General features: G+C 42.7%; 1 protein-coding gene across 7 annotated transcripts in view; it reads right to left on the bottom strand.

Moving 5' to 3' along the window:
* The window catches only part of cadps2 (Ca++-dependent secretion activator 2), a 143,435-nt gene that overhangs the window by 102,130 nt on the left and 21,264 nt on the right, over positions 1–20,041 (bottom strand). For all 7 annotated transcript variants that reach the window (XM_066723759.1, XM_066723763.1, XM_066723760.1 and 4 more), the window contains exon 2: positions 16,787–16,900. In XM_066723759.1, the coding sequence (XP_066579856.1) occupies positions 16,787–16,900 (114 nt within the window). The remainder of the gene's footprint in view (positions 1–16,786; positions 16,901–20,041) is intronic.

Here is a 20,041-nt window from a genome sequence, read left to right as displayed (position 1 = left end):
GCATCCCCATAGAATGACACTGCCACCACCATGCTTCATGGTAGGGATGGTGTTCTCAGGATGATGTGAGGTGTTAGGCTTGTGCCACATGTAGGGCTTAGCATTGAGGCCAAAAAGCTCTATTTGGGTGTCATCAGATCATAGGATCTTCCTCCACTTGGTCTCAGAGTCTCCCACATGCCTTCTGGCAAACTCTAGCCGAGTTTTGATGCGATTTGTTTCTGTCCCATAAAGGCCACTTTTGCGAAGTACTCAGGCTGTTGTTGCAGTCTGCACAGTGTCTCCCAGCTCAGACGTGGAAGACTAACTCCTTTAGAGTTGCTATAGGCCTCTTGGTGGCGTCCCCGACTAGTGCCCTTCTCGCCCAGATACTCAGTTTTTGAGGATGGCCTGATCTAGGCAGATTCACAGTTGTGCCATATTCTCTCCATGTCTTAATAATGGCCTTTACTGTGCTCCGGGGGACATTCAATGCCTTGGAAATGTTCTTATATCCTACCCCTGATTGGTGCTTTTGGAGAATCTTATTCTGGATTTGCATTGAATGTTCCTTCGTCCTTAGTTGTACTAACCAACTGTGGGACCTCCCAGAGACAGGTGTATTTAACCTGAAATCATGTGACACACCTTTCTTGCACAGAGGTGGACTCCATTCAGCTAATTATGTGACTTCTAAAGACAATTGTTTTTTTTGATCAGCGGCAAAAACTTCTGATTAAATCCATTCTGATTTCATGTTGTAACACAATGAAGTGTGGATAGGTCCAAGGGGGGTGAATACTTTTGATAGCCACTGTACGTGCTACATTGAAACCAATGACACGTTGTTTTCAGCTTGTGAGCAAGTGGTGTGAAGACACCTACACAGCCTAGGGGTCTGCTGCACTCAGCGTCCCTGTGCCGATCCTTCTCATATCAGACTTCGCAAGATGTCTTCTTCTGATGAACGCAAGCAGAGAGATATTCTAACTTCCAGATATTCCACCTGCAGTTTTTCCCCCTCATCTTGCCCTTCCCATTACGGTTATTCTGCTTTCTTTTCTTATTTTTCCCAGTCAGTGAATTCAGCTGAACGTCTTCACTCAAAAGGTTCGGAGGGCTTTGGCTAAATACTGAAAAGCTTGTTTACTTCCATTACAAATGTCAGACAGTATCACTAATGAAGTAGCCACCGGGGGGGCTTCCCCTTTCCCTGCTGCTATGCTTAATTGAGGCTTTAAATCCAAATCAATTATTTATTACCAACAGAGCAGAAAACTGTCCCTATTTCTCGGCTTTGGGACTAATCCGAAATAAATCGCACTCTTTGATTCTGTAATTAAATTTGATATCTTAACACAAATTAACTCCGTAAGACAGGGGGGATTGAGAGAGCTGTGTGACATCAGCGATTTGAAACTGTGATATTACATCATTTAAAAATAAATAAATAAATTCAAAGGGAACCTTCTTTGAATACAATCTAATCCTCAAAGACACGATTGGGAGTATCAGGGCACAAATCAAAACGCCTTTTAAAAGTGTTGAATATCATTAACTTTTCGAGCTGCTGCATTCATTAAGAACCTGGCTGGGGTGGTGTGTGTGTGTGTGTGTGTGTGTGTATAAATGCGTGTGCACATGCGTGTGTCAGTATGGTTGCCCAGTGGTACATCTTTCTAAACCACTACATCATGCTATCTTGTATCAGCAGCTCTACCCGTGCTGACCAAGTGATGGGGAATAGGATCTACAACATACCACAGCGTACCACAGCATACCCCAAGGTACCACAATGTACCACAAAGTAACAAAACGTACCACAACAGCCTCACAGTTCCCACAGGACAAAAGAGGAAAGCTACAGAGAAGGAAAACAGAATGATTAATCTCCCTGAGCCACAACCGCCCACCCCACCAGGCAGGACACCGCTGGAGGTAAGCTCGGCTAAATCACCTGGATTGAACTCCATTTTCCTGGGTTTAATAGCTCGTTATATTTATAAAGCACCGGGTGGGCCTCTAAAGCCTCCGAAGAGCAGCACACTGGATCCACAGCTGCATTTAATTAATTAAGCTGTCCGCCGAGCCGACGGGGAACCGCTGAGCTCTCTCAACCGGCGGGCAAAAGACGGGGGTCTCCGTATGAGTGCATCTCTGTATTTAAAACGGCCGATTAAAAGAGAAAACGGAGTTAAGGACATTGCCCGGTCAATTGACCTTTAAAGTAGTTTTGTACACTCACCTAAAGGATTATTAGGAACACCTGTTCAATTTCTCATTAATGCAATTATCTAACCAACCAATCACATGGCAGTTGCTTCAATGCATTTAGGGGTGTGGTCCTGGTCAAGACAATCTCCTGAACTCCAAACTGAATGTCTGAATGGGAAAGAAAGGTGATTTAAGCAATTTTGAGCGTGGCATGGTTGTTGGTGCCAGACGGGCCGGTCTGAGTATTTCACAATCTGCTCAGTTACTGGGATTTTCACGCACAACCATTTCTAGGGTTTACAAAGAATGGTGTGAAAAGGGAAAAACATCCAGTATGCGGCAGTCCTGTGGGCGAAAATGCCTCGTTGATGCTAGAGGTCAGAGGAGAATGGGCCGACTGATTCAAGCTGATAGAAGAGCAACTTTGACTGAAATAACCACTCGTTACAACCGAGGTATGCAGCAAAGCATTTGTGAAGCCACAACACGTACAACCTTGAGGCGGATGGGCTACAACAGCAGAAGACCCCACCGGGTACCACTCATCTCCACTACAAATAGGAAAAAGAGGCTACAATTTGCACAAGCTCACCAAAATTGGACAGTTGAAGACTGGAAAAATGTTGCCTGGTCTGATGAGTCTCGATTTCTGTTGAGACATTCAGATGGTAGAGTCAGAATTTGGCGTAAACAGAATGAGAACATGGATCCATCATGCCTTGTTACCACTGTGCAGGCTGGTGGTGGTGGTGTAATGGTGTGGGGGATGTTTTCTTGGCACACTTTAGGCCCCTTAGTGCCAATTGGGCATCGTTTAAATGCCACGGCCTACCTGAGCATTGTTTCTGACCATGTCCATCCCTTTATGACCACCATGTACCCATCCTCTGATGGCTACTTCCAGCAGGATAATGCACCATGTCACAAAGGTCGAATCATTTCAAATTGGTTTCTTGAACATGACAATGAGTTCACTGTACTAAACTGGCCCCCACAGTCACCAGATCTCAACCCAATAGAGCATCTTTGGGATGTGGTGGAACGGGAGCTTCGTGCCCTGGATGTGCATCCCGCAAATCTCCATCAACTGCAAGATGCTATCCTATCAATATGGGCCAACATTTCTAAAGAATGCTTTCAGCACCTTGTTGAATCAATGCCACGTAGAATTAAGGCAGTTCTGAAGGCGAAAGGGGGTCAAACACAGTATTAGTATGGTGTTCCTAATAATCCTTTAGGTGAGTATGTTCTGTATTGGGACGAAACTAAAAGAAGAAAGTATCTATACGGTATATGCAAGTGAATGGATGCGTCATTTCTGTGGTACGCCGAGACCATGGCGATTTTTTTTTTCCCCTCCCGTATCCACCCTGACTCTGTTTGACATCTATCCTACTGGCATCTCGATGAGCAGAGACAGAGTAAGCCATTAGGACGCGGCTCCTGCAGCTCTCAGCAGCGCCTCCGATGCACTTCATAATGTGGATGGCAGTTAACAGAGCCTTCTGCACTAGTGGGTTTGCAGTCATAAAAAACACGCGCATAAAAAAAAATGAACTGACATCAATGAAGCCTTCATGAAGGAGGCTGGAGAACAAAAACAAAAACAGTTAACTCAAAAGGGTCATCAAGCAGGGAGTGTTATAGTCCGAGAACCATCAACAGGTCAGAGCTTGTATACTTTTCATTCCAAAGGTTTCCCGGGACAGGAAAAACCTTAGGAGAAGAAAAAGAAAACAAAAATGGGATCTGAACCAGGCCTTTTCCCCTGTCAGGCCAGCACTGTGAATCCACCAGTTTTCACCCTGGCCTTGCAGGAGCCCCGGCACGATGCAGACACGCGTTCCCAGCGAGGCCAGAGGTCAGCCGCTTCCTCTGAAATGCAGCTGAAAGCCCGGCTGCCACCCCTCCGCCCCCGCTCTGCCAGCGCACATTTTTGTCATTAGCAAATGAGGGATGGTTGGAGGTTTTGATTTCATCTGAGCCCTCTTAGCACTTCTGTTTTTATCAGCACTGCAACTCTGTACCATCAGCATATTTAACTGCATTTCCCAGGTTTAAATAATGACCATATGATTCCATATTAATGTGCACAGCAGTAGAAAAGTCAAAATCCACATTAACCACAACGAGTAAAACATTTGTATGGACTACTGACTGCTGTCATAAGTTGTGTCTTCATGAATATCGCCTTTACATCTGGGCTGGAGGTAGCTCTCCTCTTTTCGCAGATACACCTGACCTGAAAGCCGCGATTCACTTAAAACAGGTGCTATTAGACATGATAGAAAAGCCATCAAGACTGCTAATCAATCACACGAGGACAACTTATGCTGCCTCTCACGGCACAACAAAGCAAATCAAAAGACAATTAAGAAGTGTAATAAAGCAGAAGCCCTGTCACTTCTCTCATGGTGAGGTTTGAAATCTGGCAAACGGACAGGAATATATTTATTTTTCAATGCTGTCATCGTTCGGTCTCTCTTGAATTCTTTCATTTTGCAAGAGCTTGCCCCAACATTTACATAAAAATGCCTTTAAGGATGAAAAAACCTTCGAAAAAAGTGGATGTTTCTTTGTGCCGCCTTAGTAAACTTGTTTGAGAACTCTTTATCCAGATTGATTTTGCAATACAGTTTGGTTAAAAGACATTCAACATTATCGAGTTATTCAAATTGAGCATAATAATTTCAGTTTTACTGTTCTTAAGTCTTTCTGAGGAATGGTACATAAGAAATAAATGTAAAGCACGTATTGGTCCACTCATAAAACAGAGCAGACAAAAGTACCAATATATCAGCACATTTCCAGACAGGAGAGCCGTCCCTTCTCCTTGTCCAACACTCGGTTGGTCCCCTCGGAAATTAAGCGCAAAGCAGGATTTAATCACGGACTTACTTACAGACTTCATTTCCAAACGATGCGAAAGATAATCCCATTATTGCTAAATTGCCAGTGAGCCCTGAAGCTTTCAAACAAGGAAGTAGTTGAGCTACTAAAGTATTGTAAGCACAACTGCTTTTAATAAATTGCTCAATAAGGTACACCTTAGTCTGTATAGGAAGGAGGGTGGGGGGGCAGTGATAACATGCTAAACACAGGACAAAAGACTGGACCTAATCATAACTATTTGGCATACGTTCATAGAGGAAGTTGGGAGAATATCGACCATTTCTAGACTGTATATCTGGCATTTAACGATATCCTACAGACGACTCAGTGAAGAAAAACTTTTAAGAGTCCTTTTAAATTAAATCCTTACATGTGGGTGTACATCAGACTGACTGACTGCTGTGGAAAGGCCTTAATCAATCAATCTGTTACAAACACCGAGTGTCATCGGATCCATCTCACACTGTGCTACAAAAAGTCAATTTCCTTGGTGTGTGCATGTGGCGTCCAGCGGTAAGAGGATGGTCACCGGAGGGGGTGAGAGACCGTGGGGACTCCTGTGACCAATTTCACTCTCTTCATAAGCTCATAATGGAAAACAGGTGCTGGTTTCACACTGCCCCGGGGAGCTGGCGTCATGCTGTGCTGCGGCTCGTATACAGGGAACACAGCCTTCGCCCAGGCACCTTTTTATTTAAAAATACAGAATGAACCTGTCCAGATTAGCGACGCGTGGCAAGTTTACTTACTGCTTCGTCAGCCTTCAAAGGCACTGCCTTGAGCGGGAGGTTCGCAAAGCAGGCAGACGCATTTATATCGTGGTGCTCTGGGCAGTGAACATAACAATGTAGTGTTCAGCACACAGATGACAAAAGAAATGCTCGTTTTGCAATTTACATGTTTTCCCCCTTTAGTTTTGCAGAGAAAGCTACCACACTACATCCATTCAAAAAGCAGTTGTTTTTCTCTATTAACAAATGGGGAGGTCAACCCAGGGAAAGGAATTAAAAACTGTCGATTTTAAAATGTACGTTCCATACATTCATGAGTGAATATCTATGTCATGTTTCTCTATTTAAAAAGTGCAGCTTAGTTCAGTTTTATTAACTCCATAGCACTGGGAGAAATCTCAAAGGACAAAACACATCCCTCAACACCATAAAGATGTACTTGCTTGTGGAGCAATCTGCTCTTACGAGCCACGATCTGAGGATGAACGCTCCCTGGTGCCCGGCTGTAAAACCTGATGCGAGGGCTTCTAGTGAACCTGGATTAAATGCCATGTAGAGACATTCCTGGTCAGTACTTCAGAGCAAAACATTTCCCACCAGCGCTGTGCCTTTGCTGGCAGAGAGAGCAACTCTGAAGAGGAGATGGAAACGGAGAGGAAGCAAACACATTTCATATTATCTTTGACACCCAAATGGGGGACATCCATAGAGCTGATACAGTGAGGGAAAAAAGTATTTGATCCCCCTGCCGATTATGTACGTTTGCCCACTGACCAAGAAATGATCAGTCTATAATTTTAATGGTAGGTGTATTTTAACAGTGAGAGACAGAATAACAACAAAATCCAGAAAAACGCATTTCAAAAAAGTTATAAATTGATTTGCATGTTAATGAGGGAAATAAGTATTTGATCCCCTATCAATCAGCAAGATTTCTGGCTCCCAGGTGTCTTTTATACAGGTAACGAGCTGAGATTAGGAGCACTCTCTTATAAAAGACACCTGTCCACAGAAGCAATCAATCAGATTCCAAACTCTCCACCATGTCAAAGACCAAAAGAGCTGTCCAAGGATGTCAGGGACAAGATTGTAGACCTACACAAGGCTGGAATGGGCTACAAGACCATCGCCAAGCAGCTTGGTGAGAAGGTGACAACAGAAACACAAAATAACTGTCAGTCTACCTCGCTCTGGGGCTCCATGCAAGATCTCATGATCATTGAAACTCCACGAGGTGAGAACAGTGAGGAATCAGCCCAGAACTACACGGGAGGATCTTGTTAATGATCTCAAGGCAGCTGGGACCACAGTCACCAAGAAAACAATTGGTAACACTACGCCGTGAAGGACTGAAATCCTGCAGTGCCCGCAAGGTCCCCCTGCTCAAGAAAGCACATGTACAGGCCCGTCTGGAGTTTGCCAATGAACATCTGAATGATTCAGAGGAGAACTGGGTGAAAGTGTTGTGGTCAGATGAGACCAAAATCGAGCTCTTTGTCATCAACTCAACTCGCCGTGTTTGGAGGAGGAGAAGGAATGACCCCAAGAACACCATCCCCACCGTCAAACATGGAGGTGGAAACATTATGCTTTGGGGGTGTTTTTCTGCTAAGGGGACAGGACAACTGCACCGCATCAAAGGGACGATGGACGGGGTCATGTACCGTCAAATCTTGGGTGAGAACCTCCTTCCCTCAGCCAGGGCATTGAAAATGGGTCGTGGATGGGTATTCCAGCATGACAATGACCCAAAACACACAGTCAAGGCAACAAAGGAGTGGCTCAAGAAGAAGCACATTAAGGTCCTGGAGTGGCCTAGCCAGTCTCCAGACCTTAATCCCATAGAAAATCTGTGGAGGGAGCTGAAGGTTCGAGTTGCCGAACGTCAGCCTCGAAACCTTAATGACTTGGATAGGATCTGCAAAGAGGAGTGGGACAAAATCCCTCCTGAGATGTGTGCAAACCTGGTGGCCAACTACAAGAAACCTCTGACCTCTGTGATTGCCAAAAAGGGTTTTGCCACCAAGTACTAAGTCGAGGGGGTCAAATACTTATTTCCCTCATTAACATGCAAATCAATTTATAACTTTTTTGATTTTTTGATTGGATTTTTTTGTTTTTATTCTGTCTCTCACTGTTAAAATACACCTACCATTAAAATTTTAGACTGATAATTTCTTTGTCAGTGGGCAAACATACAAAATCAGCAGGGGATCAAATACTTTTTTCCCCTCACTGTACATGATTTAAACCCAGCCGGGCAGCCAGGCATGCCGCGAGGTTCAGTGCTACGGCACGCGCATCAGGTTAATCGCTTTTAAAAGGGAGCTAATTACTGGCAGATTAATGCCGCTCCCTGGGAGCAGAAGTCGCCGAAGCAGACTACAGCTCATACACACAAAACAACAAGATTAACAGGAACAACAACAAAGCTGACTTCACCCTATTGCTGTATATGAACGAGACGCTGCAGCTATGGTCTCACTCTCGTCTGGCTTATTTTGTGTCAGAGCCGCAAAATAATTTGAATCTGCTTAGTACACCTCACTTGTCCTAGTATATCAGGGACTTGCTACATACCCATCTCCCCTCACACACACACAATAATGGAAATAATAACGCAAGGAGAAAGGCACGTATCCATTCTTTAGTCACACCGCAGAGCTTAGCTTTGCAAACGAACACTAAATCCACTTACATGGCAAATTAGGGTTTCTTCTCTGCAGAAAACATTTTGAAGCAGGCTGACACCCATTCTATATCATTAAATGGTAGTTCAAAATGAATAATCCAACAATTCAGGGATTAAGCGTGGGGGGAAAATGTTGCGTTGCTGTTGTAAAAATGGGGAAAGAGCAAGCGATTTATTTGAAAGGAAATGCACATTAATAATAGAAACATTAGGGACTCTGCAATCATAGGAACATACATGGAAAGATATTTTACCAAGTGATTATACCTTTTGTACTCTTTTAGAGTTTACAGTTCTGTACTGGTGGCCTTGATATCTGTGGATAGAACAACAAATAAACTGACTTCAATGGATCAATACAGACAGAGCTGCACTCCTTATTAGAAGCCTCAGAGAGTTGCCTTGAATTCATTGACCTTTGGATGCGCAGTAAAGCCGGTATGCAGCCCGGCTTTACTCTCTCAGAGATGATCACTGAACAGAATGCATGCCATTAATATTAGATGCACAGGTTTATGAAAACATTGGCACGGCTCACAGGAAAACAGAAAACGAATTAAGAACTTGTTTTTTGTGCAAATCCTGATGGACAGAGAAAAACAAATCACGAAGAATTAAAAGATGGGGGACACGCACATATCTCTGCAAATGTGAAAAACTGAATTTGACAGAAGGTTTGCTTTAGGGAGGATGGACGAGTCCTCCGTCAGACAGGGAGTCACCATCACACGCTGGAATCGTAACGTTCGGCCGTGGAGGTGAGCCAAAGTTTTAATTGAGATCTCGGATTCATTCAAAGCACTTGCCTATATTGTGGCATATCCAAATAAATTAAATATACTGTTTGTTTGTTTTTCTTCCCTATGGCAGATACCTCAATAAGATAAAGGGGCACGAGTATCTCTACTGAGATTATGGTATGTTAAACAACAGAACAGGTTATTTGCATTTGTCCAAGTTAAGAAATCGTGGAGCGATGGAGCAATCGTGGAGCAAAGCCACCGTCGTACCGTTTCATTTCCACCCAGTCTAAAGAAGAAACCACGCATCTGTTGCCCGGAGACAGCAACTGATGGTTGAAAGGATTGCCATAATGTTAATCCTACCTGTTGGTGGGCTTCGGGCTGCGCGATCATCCTCTTTAATGTTGGATGAGCTCCCCAAGGACCTCAGCACACCGGTTCAGTACTACAGGTCTCCAAAACTAGCAATACACTCACTCAAGCAATAAGGCCAGACATTCAGCTTCCCAAAGGTCACCACCTCTCAGCATCAGAGGAGGATTAAGGTTTGTTGTTGTTGTCGAGGCTGTTCTTGTTCAAATCAAGATGATCGTTCTGTTCAAAAAGGCCTTAAACAACTGACCTTACCAACGAATTATATGATAATATCTGCCGGCTTTACTGTTCAGGTAACGGTAGGTGAACAGAGCTGGGAAACTATCGAGCCGTGGTAACCACAGAATATATCATCGTCTCACTTTGTATTTTACACAGTGGACTCACTCACTAGAGAGAGAGAAACAATTGAATTTAATTATATTTAATTTTGTCCAGCCTAACATTTAAGAACGTTGCTGTGTACCATGTGACTGATTTGATCAAACTACTTATAATGTAATGCCATTAATGATCCTTTACATTAAAATGAAATTAATTGTGAGTGAGAGAAACTAATAAACTGTATGTGTATTGTATATTTACTATCACTCATACATATTGAAAGGCAATTAAATATACACCGATCAGCCATAACATTATGACCACCTGCCTAATATTGTGTAGGTCCCCCTTTTGCCGCTAAAACAGCCATGACCCGTCAAGGCATGGACTCCACTAGACCTCTGAAGGTGTGCTGTGGTATCTGGCACCAAGACGTTAGCAGCAGATCCTTTAAGTCCTGTAAGTTGTGAGGTGGGGCCTCCCTGGATCGGGCTTGTTTGTCCAGCACATCCCACAGATGCTCGATTGGATTGAGATCTGGGGAATTTGGAGACCGGGAACATCCCACAAGAACTGCAGTTTTGGAGATGCTCTGACCTAGTCGTCTAGCCATCACAATGTGGCCCTTGACAAAGTAGCTCAGATCCTTACGCTTGCCCATTTTTCCTGCTTCTAACACATCAACTTTGAGGACAAAATGTTCACTGGCTGCCTAATATATCCCACCCACTGACAGGTGCCATGATAACAAGATTATCAGTGTTATTCACTTCACCAGTCAGTGGTCATAATGTTATGGCTGATCGATGTATATACATTTGTAACTAGGACTTTCTGGTTTACAATAATATCAAACCAGATTTTCTCACACACTTAAAACAGTGACACAAAGAGCTCTGGTTTGATATGGGAGAAGTGGTAGTTTCTGTTTAAAATGTTAAGATAACACAACAGTATAAATGTAAGCTGTGAAAACTGTACTGGTGCCCACAGGCTTCTGTGAAACAGATGGGGACAGGAGATTATCAAATGCAGATATCAAAAAGCACTTAATTATCATCACTGACTACAGACGGAAAACAAAAGACATCTTGACATTTCAACATGCGATTCAGAGCCAGCTTCTCGCTTACGAGCATCTTCTCCAGAAACTAATATAGTTTATACATATCCAATTATTTTTATTTATAGAAAAGATGCATCCTATGTTTACAACCTGAGGCTGTAACTATGAGAAATTAAATGGATGATGTTTAACTGCCTCACATGTAGCTCCTGGGAGGATATCGAAATATTACACTATTACAAAATAAAAAGCTTTTTACTGTTAAAAAGATATTATACCTTTGATGGAAAATGAAACCATGATAATGCTCTTCAGGGAATGTATAATTTTCCTTTGACCGAGTGTAAACGGCGACTGGCGCTCATATTCATTTGATGAGAAAGCTGAAGTGTACATCTGAGGAAACCTTGAGGAGGTATATGAAGTATTGACAACAAGTTAGAAAGTGATATATGTGGACTACTGAAGCACAGAGACCAAACCCTCAAATCCTAACAGGAAAGGGATCGATACATGATTCATGAAGACTCCTGAAAAACTGCCTTTGGTAAACCGGCTGCTTTTCAATCTCCCGTTTCTCCAAGCGCCTTGGTTCGAGCCTGACAAAGCCGCAGGCAGACGGAGAGGGGAAGTTGCCGCCGTTAATTGCCAAGTCCAAGTTATCTGGCTCCCGTTTTATGACTGAGACTTTTGGATTGCCGTCACTTTATCTCGGCACATTTGCATATTATGCCCTTTTATCTCGTGCTCGGATGACACGGAGGCAATTAGTAATCCTCTGGGTTCCTGTAATGGAATTGCTTTCAGGAGATCCGTTTTAAGTGCCTGCGAGCGGCGCGCATCTCTGACTGGCATGTGATATGAGCCTCGCGCCCCGGCTCTCGGCACGCGGGGCGATCCACGTGTGCTGAAAACAAGTATTAATGCCAAGGGCGGCACAGGCACTTCACGGACCTGAGAGGGAGCGGGCCAGATGGGGGTTTGAGGAGTTGACTTAAACACCTTGCTGACTGTAAAAACAAAGCCTATTGTCAGTTTCCTGACTTAAACCGAGTTTGTATCAAATCTGTGTGAGGAATTGGGAACTAAAATACTTGCCTCTGGTTAAGAAGTGTTTTTGACATGAATTATTGATGCACCTGACTTATCATAGCAGCACAATACAGGTTACCAGAAGGAAAAACAATTAAATAACACAGGTGCGTGGAGCTGAATTAAATTGACCCTGCATTCTTTGGCAGCCCTGACTAACAGAGGCTACACAATAAACTGAACAGGGAGTCTGGAAACTTTCTACTATGATGACTTAGGTGGGTTAAATATTGTGACATGGAATAAATTAAACCTGTACATGGACCCTATTCTATTAATCAAAAGCGGTCTAGTGCAAGAGAACAGAAGGTGAACCAGACCATTGAAGCTGCTTTGGTGCCTCTTCTTTAAGGTTACATTGGTTTCAGAGTTTCTACAACACAGGGATGCTAAAAAGCCATATTTCATTCTTAATTAAGTTAAAAATGATATTAAGACAATTATTTCAGCACAATGAAGGACTACTTTTTTAAAAAACAGTACATTTTTACTTCTCCGTATAGCACAGACATTGAAAAAAGAATTCAATAATGAGGAATAAATATTATAATTATAATGGTTATATAGTGATGCCGTGCTAGACAATGTGGCGAGGGACCAATCCCCAACCTGCCCTGCACCTCTCAATTTCGGATCAGACAGTGTTTGCCAGTGTGTGCGTGCGTGTGTGTGTGTGTGTTCGTATCCCATTAGTTTTAGGTTCAGAGAGGGATCCTTTCTACATGTAGTTTAGGCTCGAGAGGAGCTAGGAATTTGTTCAGGTTGTTTGAGGACCTGTGCTTTGTGTATAAATAAATTAACCACTTCCGCACCGGACCCGTGCCTATTGCGTACAGAGATCCGAGTACCGGTCGCGGTGCCCAACCCCACACGGTGTCACAGTTGGTGGAGAATGCGGGCGGGAGAACAGAGAAACAGAGAAACAAAATACAGGCCACAACAAACAAGCACCTGGCGTTTCAGCGCAAAGTGCCGGCCGACCTGTGGGGGAGGGAGACACCGGTTCTGTTAATTTGAGCACCTGTATAAATAAACTCACCACACAGTGCATCTTTAAAAGTCTATATGTACACATGTACACACACACACAGCCCCGTTATCCATTCACGCATCAATCTCTTATCACCATAATCTGCCTGTGAATTACCATTTATTACAGGTGTGTGTGATGCAAAACTAAGTAAACATCAATTTATGGATATTTAAATTAATGTAGATGTACTGGATATGATAATTGGAGTCTATTACCCTGAAGCAGTGGCTAACAAACTGAACGAGTGAAGGTGGATAGCTCTTCCCTTACTGCACAATACTTCTCTTCTTTAGCATATTGCTTCAATTACAGTCCTAGCAGCCTGTTTATTATCCTGTGCAAAGAGCACAATAAAAAAAACACATACACGAGACAGACAGACACACAGAGACACACAAGATGGTGGTAACTGGCATAAACAAAAGAATCATAAACACTGATATTAGATTCCCGCCGAAAGCTTTACCTAAATCCTTAGCAGATGGTGCATTATGGGACAACAAGTTAGCATGACTAAAATACAATGCACCCAAAACACACTTAAATTTGTTCTTACTGAAATAAATTTAAGAACAAATGTTGTGGCCCATGATATTACATAGTACTTTCTATGCTTTTGTTATGAATGAATCACAAGGTGACCACGTTTATTTTGGTTAAGAGTGGTTTGTTTGTTTGTTTGTTTGTTTCTTGCTTTCTGCAAGTCCATTTACAGGTGAATCATGAATCACCTGCAGGAGACAATGATGATTTTCACTGCGAGAAATGAAAAACCTTTGCCTATTCACAGATGCCTTTGTCGTTTGCCTGCCTGTAAATTCCCAACGGTGACTCATCAACACATCGGTGAGTCAAGCTGGAAGATTCTCACCCATGATCCTTTGCAGATTCGTTGAGGAACATTAAAACAGAGGAATTGAAATAGAGGAATATGAAATAAATTACCCAATCAATCGATAATCTTTCTTCCCCACTAAAGAAACAGGACGAAGAAGCCACATGTTAGGTAAGTGTGCCTACTGCCATGAGTAGTTAATGCTTTGTCTTTTAATTTCAGGTTAACCACGTTTATTATGAACACACTTCTCAAATATGACTGGCGAGAAACCTGCAAAGGAGGCAGTCTTCTCACTGCGAATGGATCGAGTGCCAATCAGGGGAGCTTTGTGCGGAGAGTGTTTGCAACAGTGTGGTGTAAGTTTGTCGAGTAGCGGAGCATAAAAGGAGAATCACACATAATTATGAACATTAAAACGCCAACCTGAGAAATATAAAATCCATTCACTGTCAGTTTGGGACTTTTCCAGAACATTCCAGCGCTATTCAAATTATGTTTCATTAGTTGTTAGCTCCTGCCCCATTCAAATTAAAGTTTGCTGCAATGAAAGTAAAACAAAAAGGAAAAACCTGCAAGAGAGTCTAGACTGTGGAAGAAACACACTCAGGAAGAAGAGCTGATAATAGGTCAATATTAACATTATTTTGCATGATCAATACCAGTTGAAAAGCATGAAGTTAAACTGAGTATAACTGCTGTATTTCTTTGTTCTTGCCCTACACTGCAGTCACAGCCTGTTTGTTAATATTGCAAATGCTGATAGACAGCCCTGCAGCTGCCGTCGCCTGCTGTCCCCTGGTACAAGGCATTCTGGGAGCAGCGACAGCCCAGGCACAAAAATAGACCACAACAAGCCAAACAGAGGGGCGAGGGACATTGGAAACAGTCGTAAAAAGGACTTTTGAAGGCCACCTGCTGAATGCTAAGTTGCTGTCCTGTAAAGCCTCGCCTGCAGGTACTTAAGTTTGCCGTTCCACCAGGAATCCATTATCCATTAACTTTGCATTTTAAATACAATTGGAGGTTTTTAGTCTTTTTCTTCAACCTTCCCAAGCACGACACTGCAGGTCACATTTTGAAAGCCAACATCTGTATTACTTCGAGGCTGGAACAATACAATCTGATTGCTCATTAAAAGCACTCTCTCCTGAAAAAGACCACACGGCAGACTCGCCTGATTACGCGCTTTAATTGAAGCCGTGACATTTGGGCAGTAGCTGCGAGATTCAAATCCGTCTCCAACCATATTGAGAGCAGTGATTTAAAGACATTAACTCTTCTAATCCGCGGAGAAGCCTTTTCCTAGAAGTGAAAACTGAAACTGTCCACTTGTTACGAATCGGAGTTGCACAAGCCCTTGAACAGTGTCACAAAGTAGCTGGGTACCACGGGAGACAAGGTAGCAAGCTGTTTGTAGGGCTGTGTGTAGGTTGCAGTTTACTACACAGACGTGGAAGGTTTGTATACTCTTCTAGATCTAGAGAACTGATTGTAAAAGGCTCAATCTGCCCCGATATAACAGCTCCTCTGAAGACAAATGTCATAATCTGGGAGTCCCGAGACATGCTAGGAAGTGTAATCTGACTCCCTCAGTAAAGCAGTCTGAACTCAGCCAAGACTGAAGAGAGGCTCAAACACACAAACACAGAAGTCAATACACAGAGCCCCTGTACATGATTAAGGTTTGAATAGACAAGTGGTTTCTGTGCGACTGCTGATAGGCCGTACTGGTGCAGCACATTGTTGACCTCACTTTAGCAACGAGCAGAAATAAACAAAACCCTTGGCAAACCTCGTAGCCAGGTTGGCGCACCCATGATTAGACTGAGATCAGAATATTTTAGCACCCTCTGCTGCTGCCTGGCATTGGCATAGTGGGGACAGGTGTGTCCTGGGAGTGGCCCCTCTCTGGACTAGTGAACACTGTGGAGAGGAGGGGAGGGGAGTATACAACGTAAATAGTTAGCATGTTAGGGAGGGTTTGTTTTGTTGTCTGATACAGCCTTCCTGCCTTTCCTTTCAGTCTGCATCTGGGGTTACAGCCTGTTGTCTTTGTAAAGGGGGTGTAACCCAATAAAGAGCACTTTCTGGTTTGCATTTAAGAACTTCTGAGTCTTTTCCGTGTGTCAGAACCTCACAGTCTAGAACCGCCACAATACACAACGTCATGCAATCGAGTAACCTCGTCTTTGAAGCCGATTCTGAAGTAAAAAAACTGATTTACCCTCCTTGTATGAGCAGATATCATTCGCAAACGCAAGGGCACACTGTTTCAAGGAGAGTGCCATGCCATCACTGAGAACAACAGTAGCTAATTGCTCCCAGTTATTTTGAGGAGAACAATGTATTCCTGAAGCTCGCTTATCTCCGCCACCCAGACCAGGCACGTTACACATCAAAGCATTTAAAGCAGAGATGTATGTTGATGAGTTTGTTACCTGACAGGTTAGGTCTTCGCGGATGTGTGGCATTTACATTCTGTACACAGAAGTTAGATCAGATGGTAGATATGGCTCCTGATTCTGATACAGGAGTAACTGACTGATGCAAATTAAGACCTTGGATCTCTCCCGGTTATTACAAGCCTAGATCTGGTTTTAACCATTTCCAGTTAAAGGGATTGTACAGGAAAGCTACTTAATAAAGATGTATCGCCTGGTTCTACAGGTGGTGATGACTCAGAGACGAACCCTAAAAGTGTCTATGTGGACCCTCGCTCTCTGTTGACGGAAATATCATCTCCCAGACTGCCCACCACGCCGAGTGCGACTAGAGGCATCCCAACACATACATAAGCTCTCACTTGCCTCAAAATAATTCCGGATGGCGTTGCAGAAAGCCTCGTCGGCCACGATCTGCGTCTCTCCGCTCAGGAAGGCTTGGAACCGCTCCTTGATCGTCTGCAGCTGCTGCTTGTTGAGCTGCAAGGGGAGGAAAATAAAGTTTAGCAATGTAACAAAAGAAAACCCATAAATAAAACATCCATCTCATTTTGAAATCAGTCCCCAGGAAACGGCCCGATTAATTACCGTAAAATATTCATCGCGAACGCGCGGAGCAGAGGTGGGCCGAGAAGACGCGACGCAGTGTGTGTTTAAGAGGACTTGTGTTGTCACAGTCTTAATCAAAACACACGGGTCAGGGCTCCTTCTTCGCCAAAAACACAGAGATGAATAAACATGACTTTAATTGCAGTCTGTTTTCCCTCTCAGTCGTAGGTTTCAAAGACGCACCTGTGTCTCTTTGTTTCCGAGTCGCAACTGATTTTTCAGCGCTGCTCGTTTTCAAATCATTCGCTTTAGGTTCTAGCGTTCTGTGCCAGTTTCTCAGAGCGTCGCGAATGGGAAGAGAAATTGCACGACTGCTTTCCTTTTTTCTTTGTCCTAACAGGATTAAAACATTATGGTTCTTCATCACTAGATAAGAACAACTTTGAATGTGAACATAGGAGAGCTGGATCGTTCGACCATGTATTGCTGCATCACTGGATTACAAAACGTTCCCCTGCAACAAACATGTTTATCCACCGCATAATTTCTGACAACATCTCTCGACTGTGAGTGCTAACCAGATTTACCTGAGAATCTGATTTTCCTAATTTTTAGATAACATGGAGCCACATTAACTAAAGCATCTGCAAACTATTTTCATAATCTGGTTTGGATTTATCCAGTATAATTACATGATTATAGAAAAGCAGGATCTGTATATGCTAAAATAAGATCCCAACAAAGTCCCTAAAACCTCATTCTCTGCCTTGCAGTCTTGGTTCAAAACACAAAGTGAAATCCGCACTGTACTGGCGCTGGTACTGTATTTGATTACACTAAGTTAAGTGGCCCCCACCTGTGTTAAATCGTCGTGATTCACATGATTTCAGGATAAATCCAGTGACATTTTTGAATAACAATCAATATTTATTGCACTCCAACAGCACAAACAATGAACGTCACCCACAGAGTCACTTTAATGGCTTTACAAATGTGATGTCACTTGATTTATGAAGATAAACCCCCAAACTGTAATTCAGGACTGCAACAAAGCAGGCCAGAGAATGTGCCGTGACACAAATCAAGCCTGCAGGATTTATTTACTAACAGGGGACAGGACATAAATTTGATACGAACCTGACAGTTAATTTTAATATCGGAATTTATTCATACCGCACTTCACTTTATGGTTTTTCTATAGGATTAATGTAGAAGGTTTTATTATAAATAAAAAATAAAGTGGAATGCATACAAATTGGAAATATCCCACTTCACAACAACCAGCCAAATGTGTTTACTGAACGTGCCCGCCTAAAAAACTAACCGGCACTGACATTTAACCCAGGAAGCACTGCAATGAATCAGTCCGTAAATGAAAAGAAATTCCCTGGGCTCACAGCCAGCCACTAAAATGCTTTTTTGTGTCCCTTCATGGTTTTATTACTTCAGAACAGAGTGGGGAAGTGACACTGTTTGAAATCGGTTTTATGGAGTGCTTTATTCAGCAGTAGGGAACTTTTGTATCAAAATAAAGTGACTTCTTCGTATAAAGCAGTCAATATTTCAGTAAAGAACCGATAAACAAATCCAGTTTTTCTCTAACGAAGAAAAGGACATCTTAATCTGGACCTCAAAATAAGCTCAAAGTGTTTTCCCAGCTTTATTTACATTTAATTGCACACAAAGGCAAGACCAAGAGACGCAAAAGAAGCCTTTTCATAGGAAGTCTAACTTGTCCACTCTCAACTTCCTGTGTGAAACTCATAAGACATCATTTGGGAGCCACACTTGTTGTCTTATGGCTTATTCAGTGGCTATGATCTGAGAAGCCACCTGATTACTTACACAGCAGACCCCTGTATATTCCCAGTGTGTTTTAACCATTTAATACAGCTACAAAGTATTTTTGAAACGCAAACATGAACACCGAAAGCTTAGATGTCTTTGGTGGGAGTCTCACGTTCTTGCAGGGCTGAGATATAAACTAGTGAGTGAATTCAAAGTTCTCCGTTATTCTCTTATTATTCCCACCCACCCCCTTTAATAAAATCAAAATGTCCACCACTGTTCCTGCAGCAACAGGAAGTAGCCACTCAATCCAAGGAAGTTAAGAGAGTCTTCCTTACATTTTAGTAAATTATTAAAAATGTGGAATAGGTAGCAAAATAAAGGAACTGATCATTCCCGTCTTGGAGGGTATACCCTTGAGCTTGAAATGAGGGGCCCAGACAGAGGGAGTTGGGGCCAAATAAGGAAACTTATCCGAGTAAACATGGATCTTTCTCGTGTTTTTCTTATTTCCTAGAATCGGTATTCCACTCAAAATGTAAGTATCACTCAGATGTTGCTTCTCGAGAGCTCTTCCGCTGCGCAAGAATGAACGATCTCCAGGAGCGAAGGTATTGATTAGGTACCGACGAGCAGCTTAACAAAAAGAGCCATGCAATGGGCAGGCAAGTTCAGGAGACCCAGGATGCATTTTAACCAGGGTAAAGGCGTCAATGCTACCTTGCTTTTAATAGGCATGTTTGGGGCATCTATGTCACTCAAATCGATTAGGCCCAATTAAAACCCACTGCGGCACTGAGGCCAGTATACGATGCTGCATTAAGAAGAGAACTTGGCTGCTTATTCGTTTCCAAGTCGTCTGAAACAGATACGAGTCGGTACAGCAAGTTAAACTGAACTATTTCACACAACCAAGACAGAAATCTCAATGTATTGCATAAGACAGACCAGTTTTACAACACTATTAGACATACAATTACATGCATGGGAGTTTCAAAGCAATAAACAAATATAGATAAAGATATCCAGTAAATAGATTATATACAGTTTTGAAGCTGTAAAGATCTACCTAAATAAACACAAACTCTTCACACTTTTCTAGTTGGCTGTTATTTTAAGGCAATGTTGGTGCCCAATATCCTAGCAATACATTCTACACCAGACTGATTTTGGCCAGCTGCCGAAATAATTACAAAAATGTTTCCAAGCCAAGAGATTTAATCATTTTACGTTAATTTATCCGGTCTATTACCAACGTGTGTATTTTAATACATCCTGATTGAT

This window comes from Amia ocellicauda, chromosome 15 (assembly GCF_036373705.1).
Source record: "Amia ocellicauda isolate fAmiCal2 chromosome 15, fAmiCal2.hap1, whole genome shotgun sequence".
Taxonomy (NCBI): domain Eukaryota; kingdom Metazoa; phylum Chordata; class Actinopteri; order Amiiformes; family Amiidae; genus Amia; species Amia ocellicauda.
Note: the sequence above shows the minus strand (reverse complement) of the source record. Positions and strands in the feature narration are given on the sequence as shown.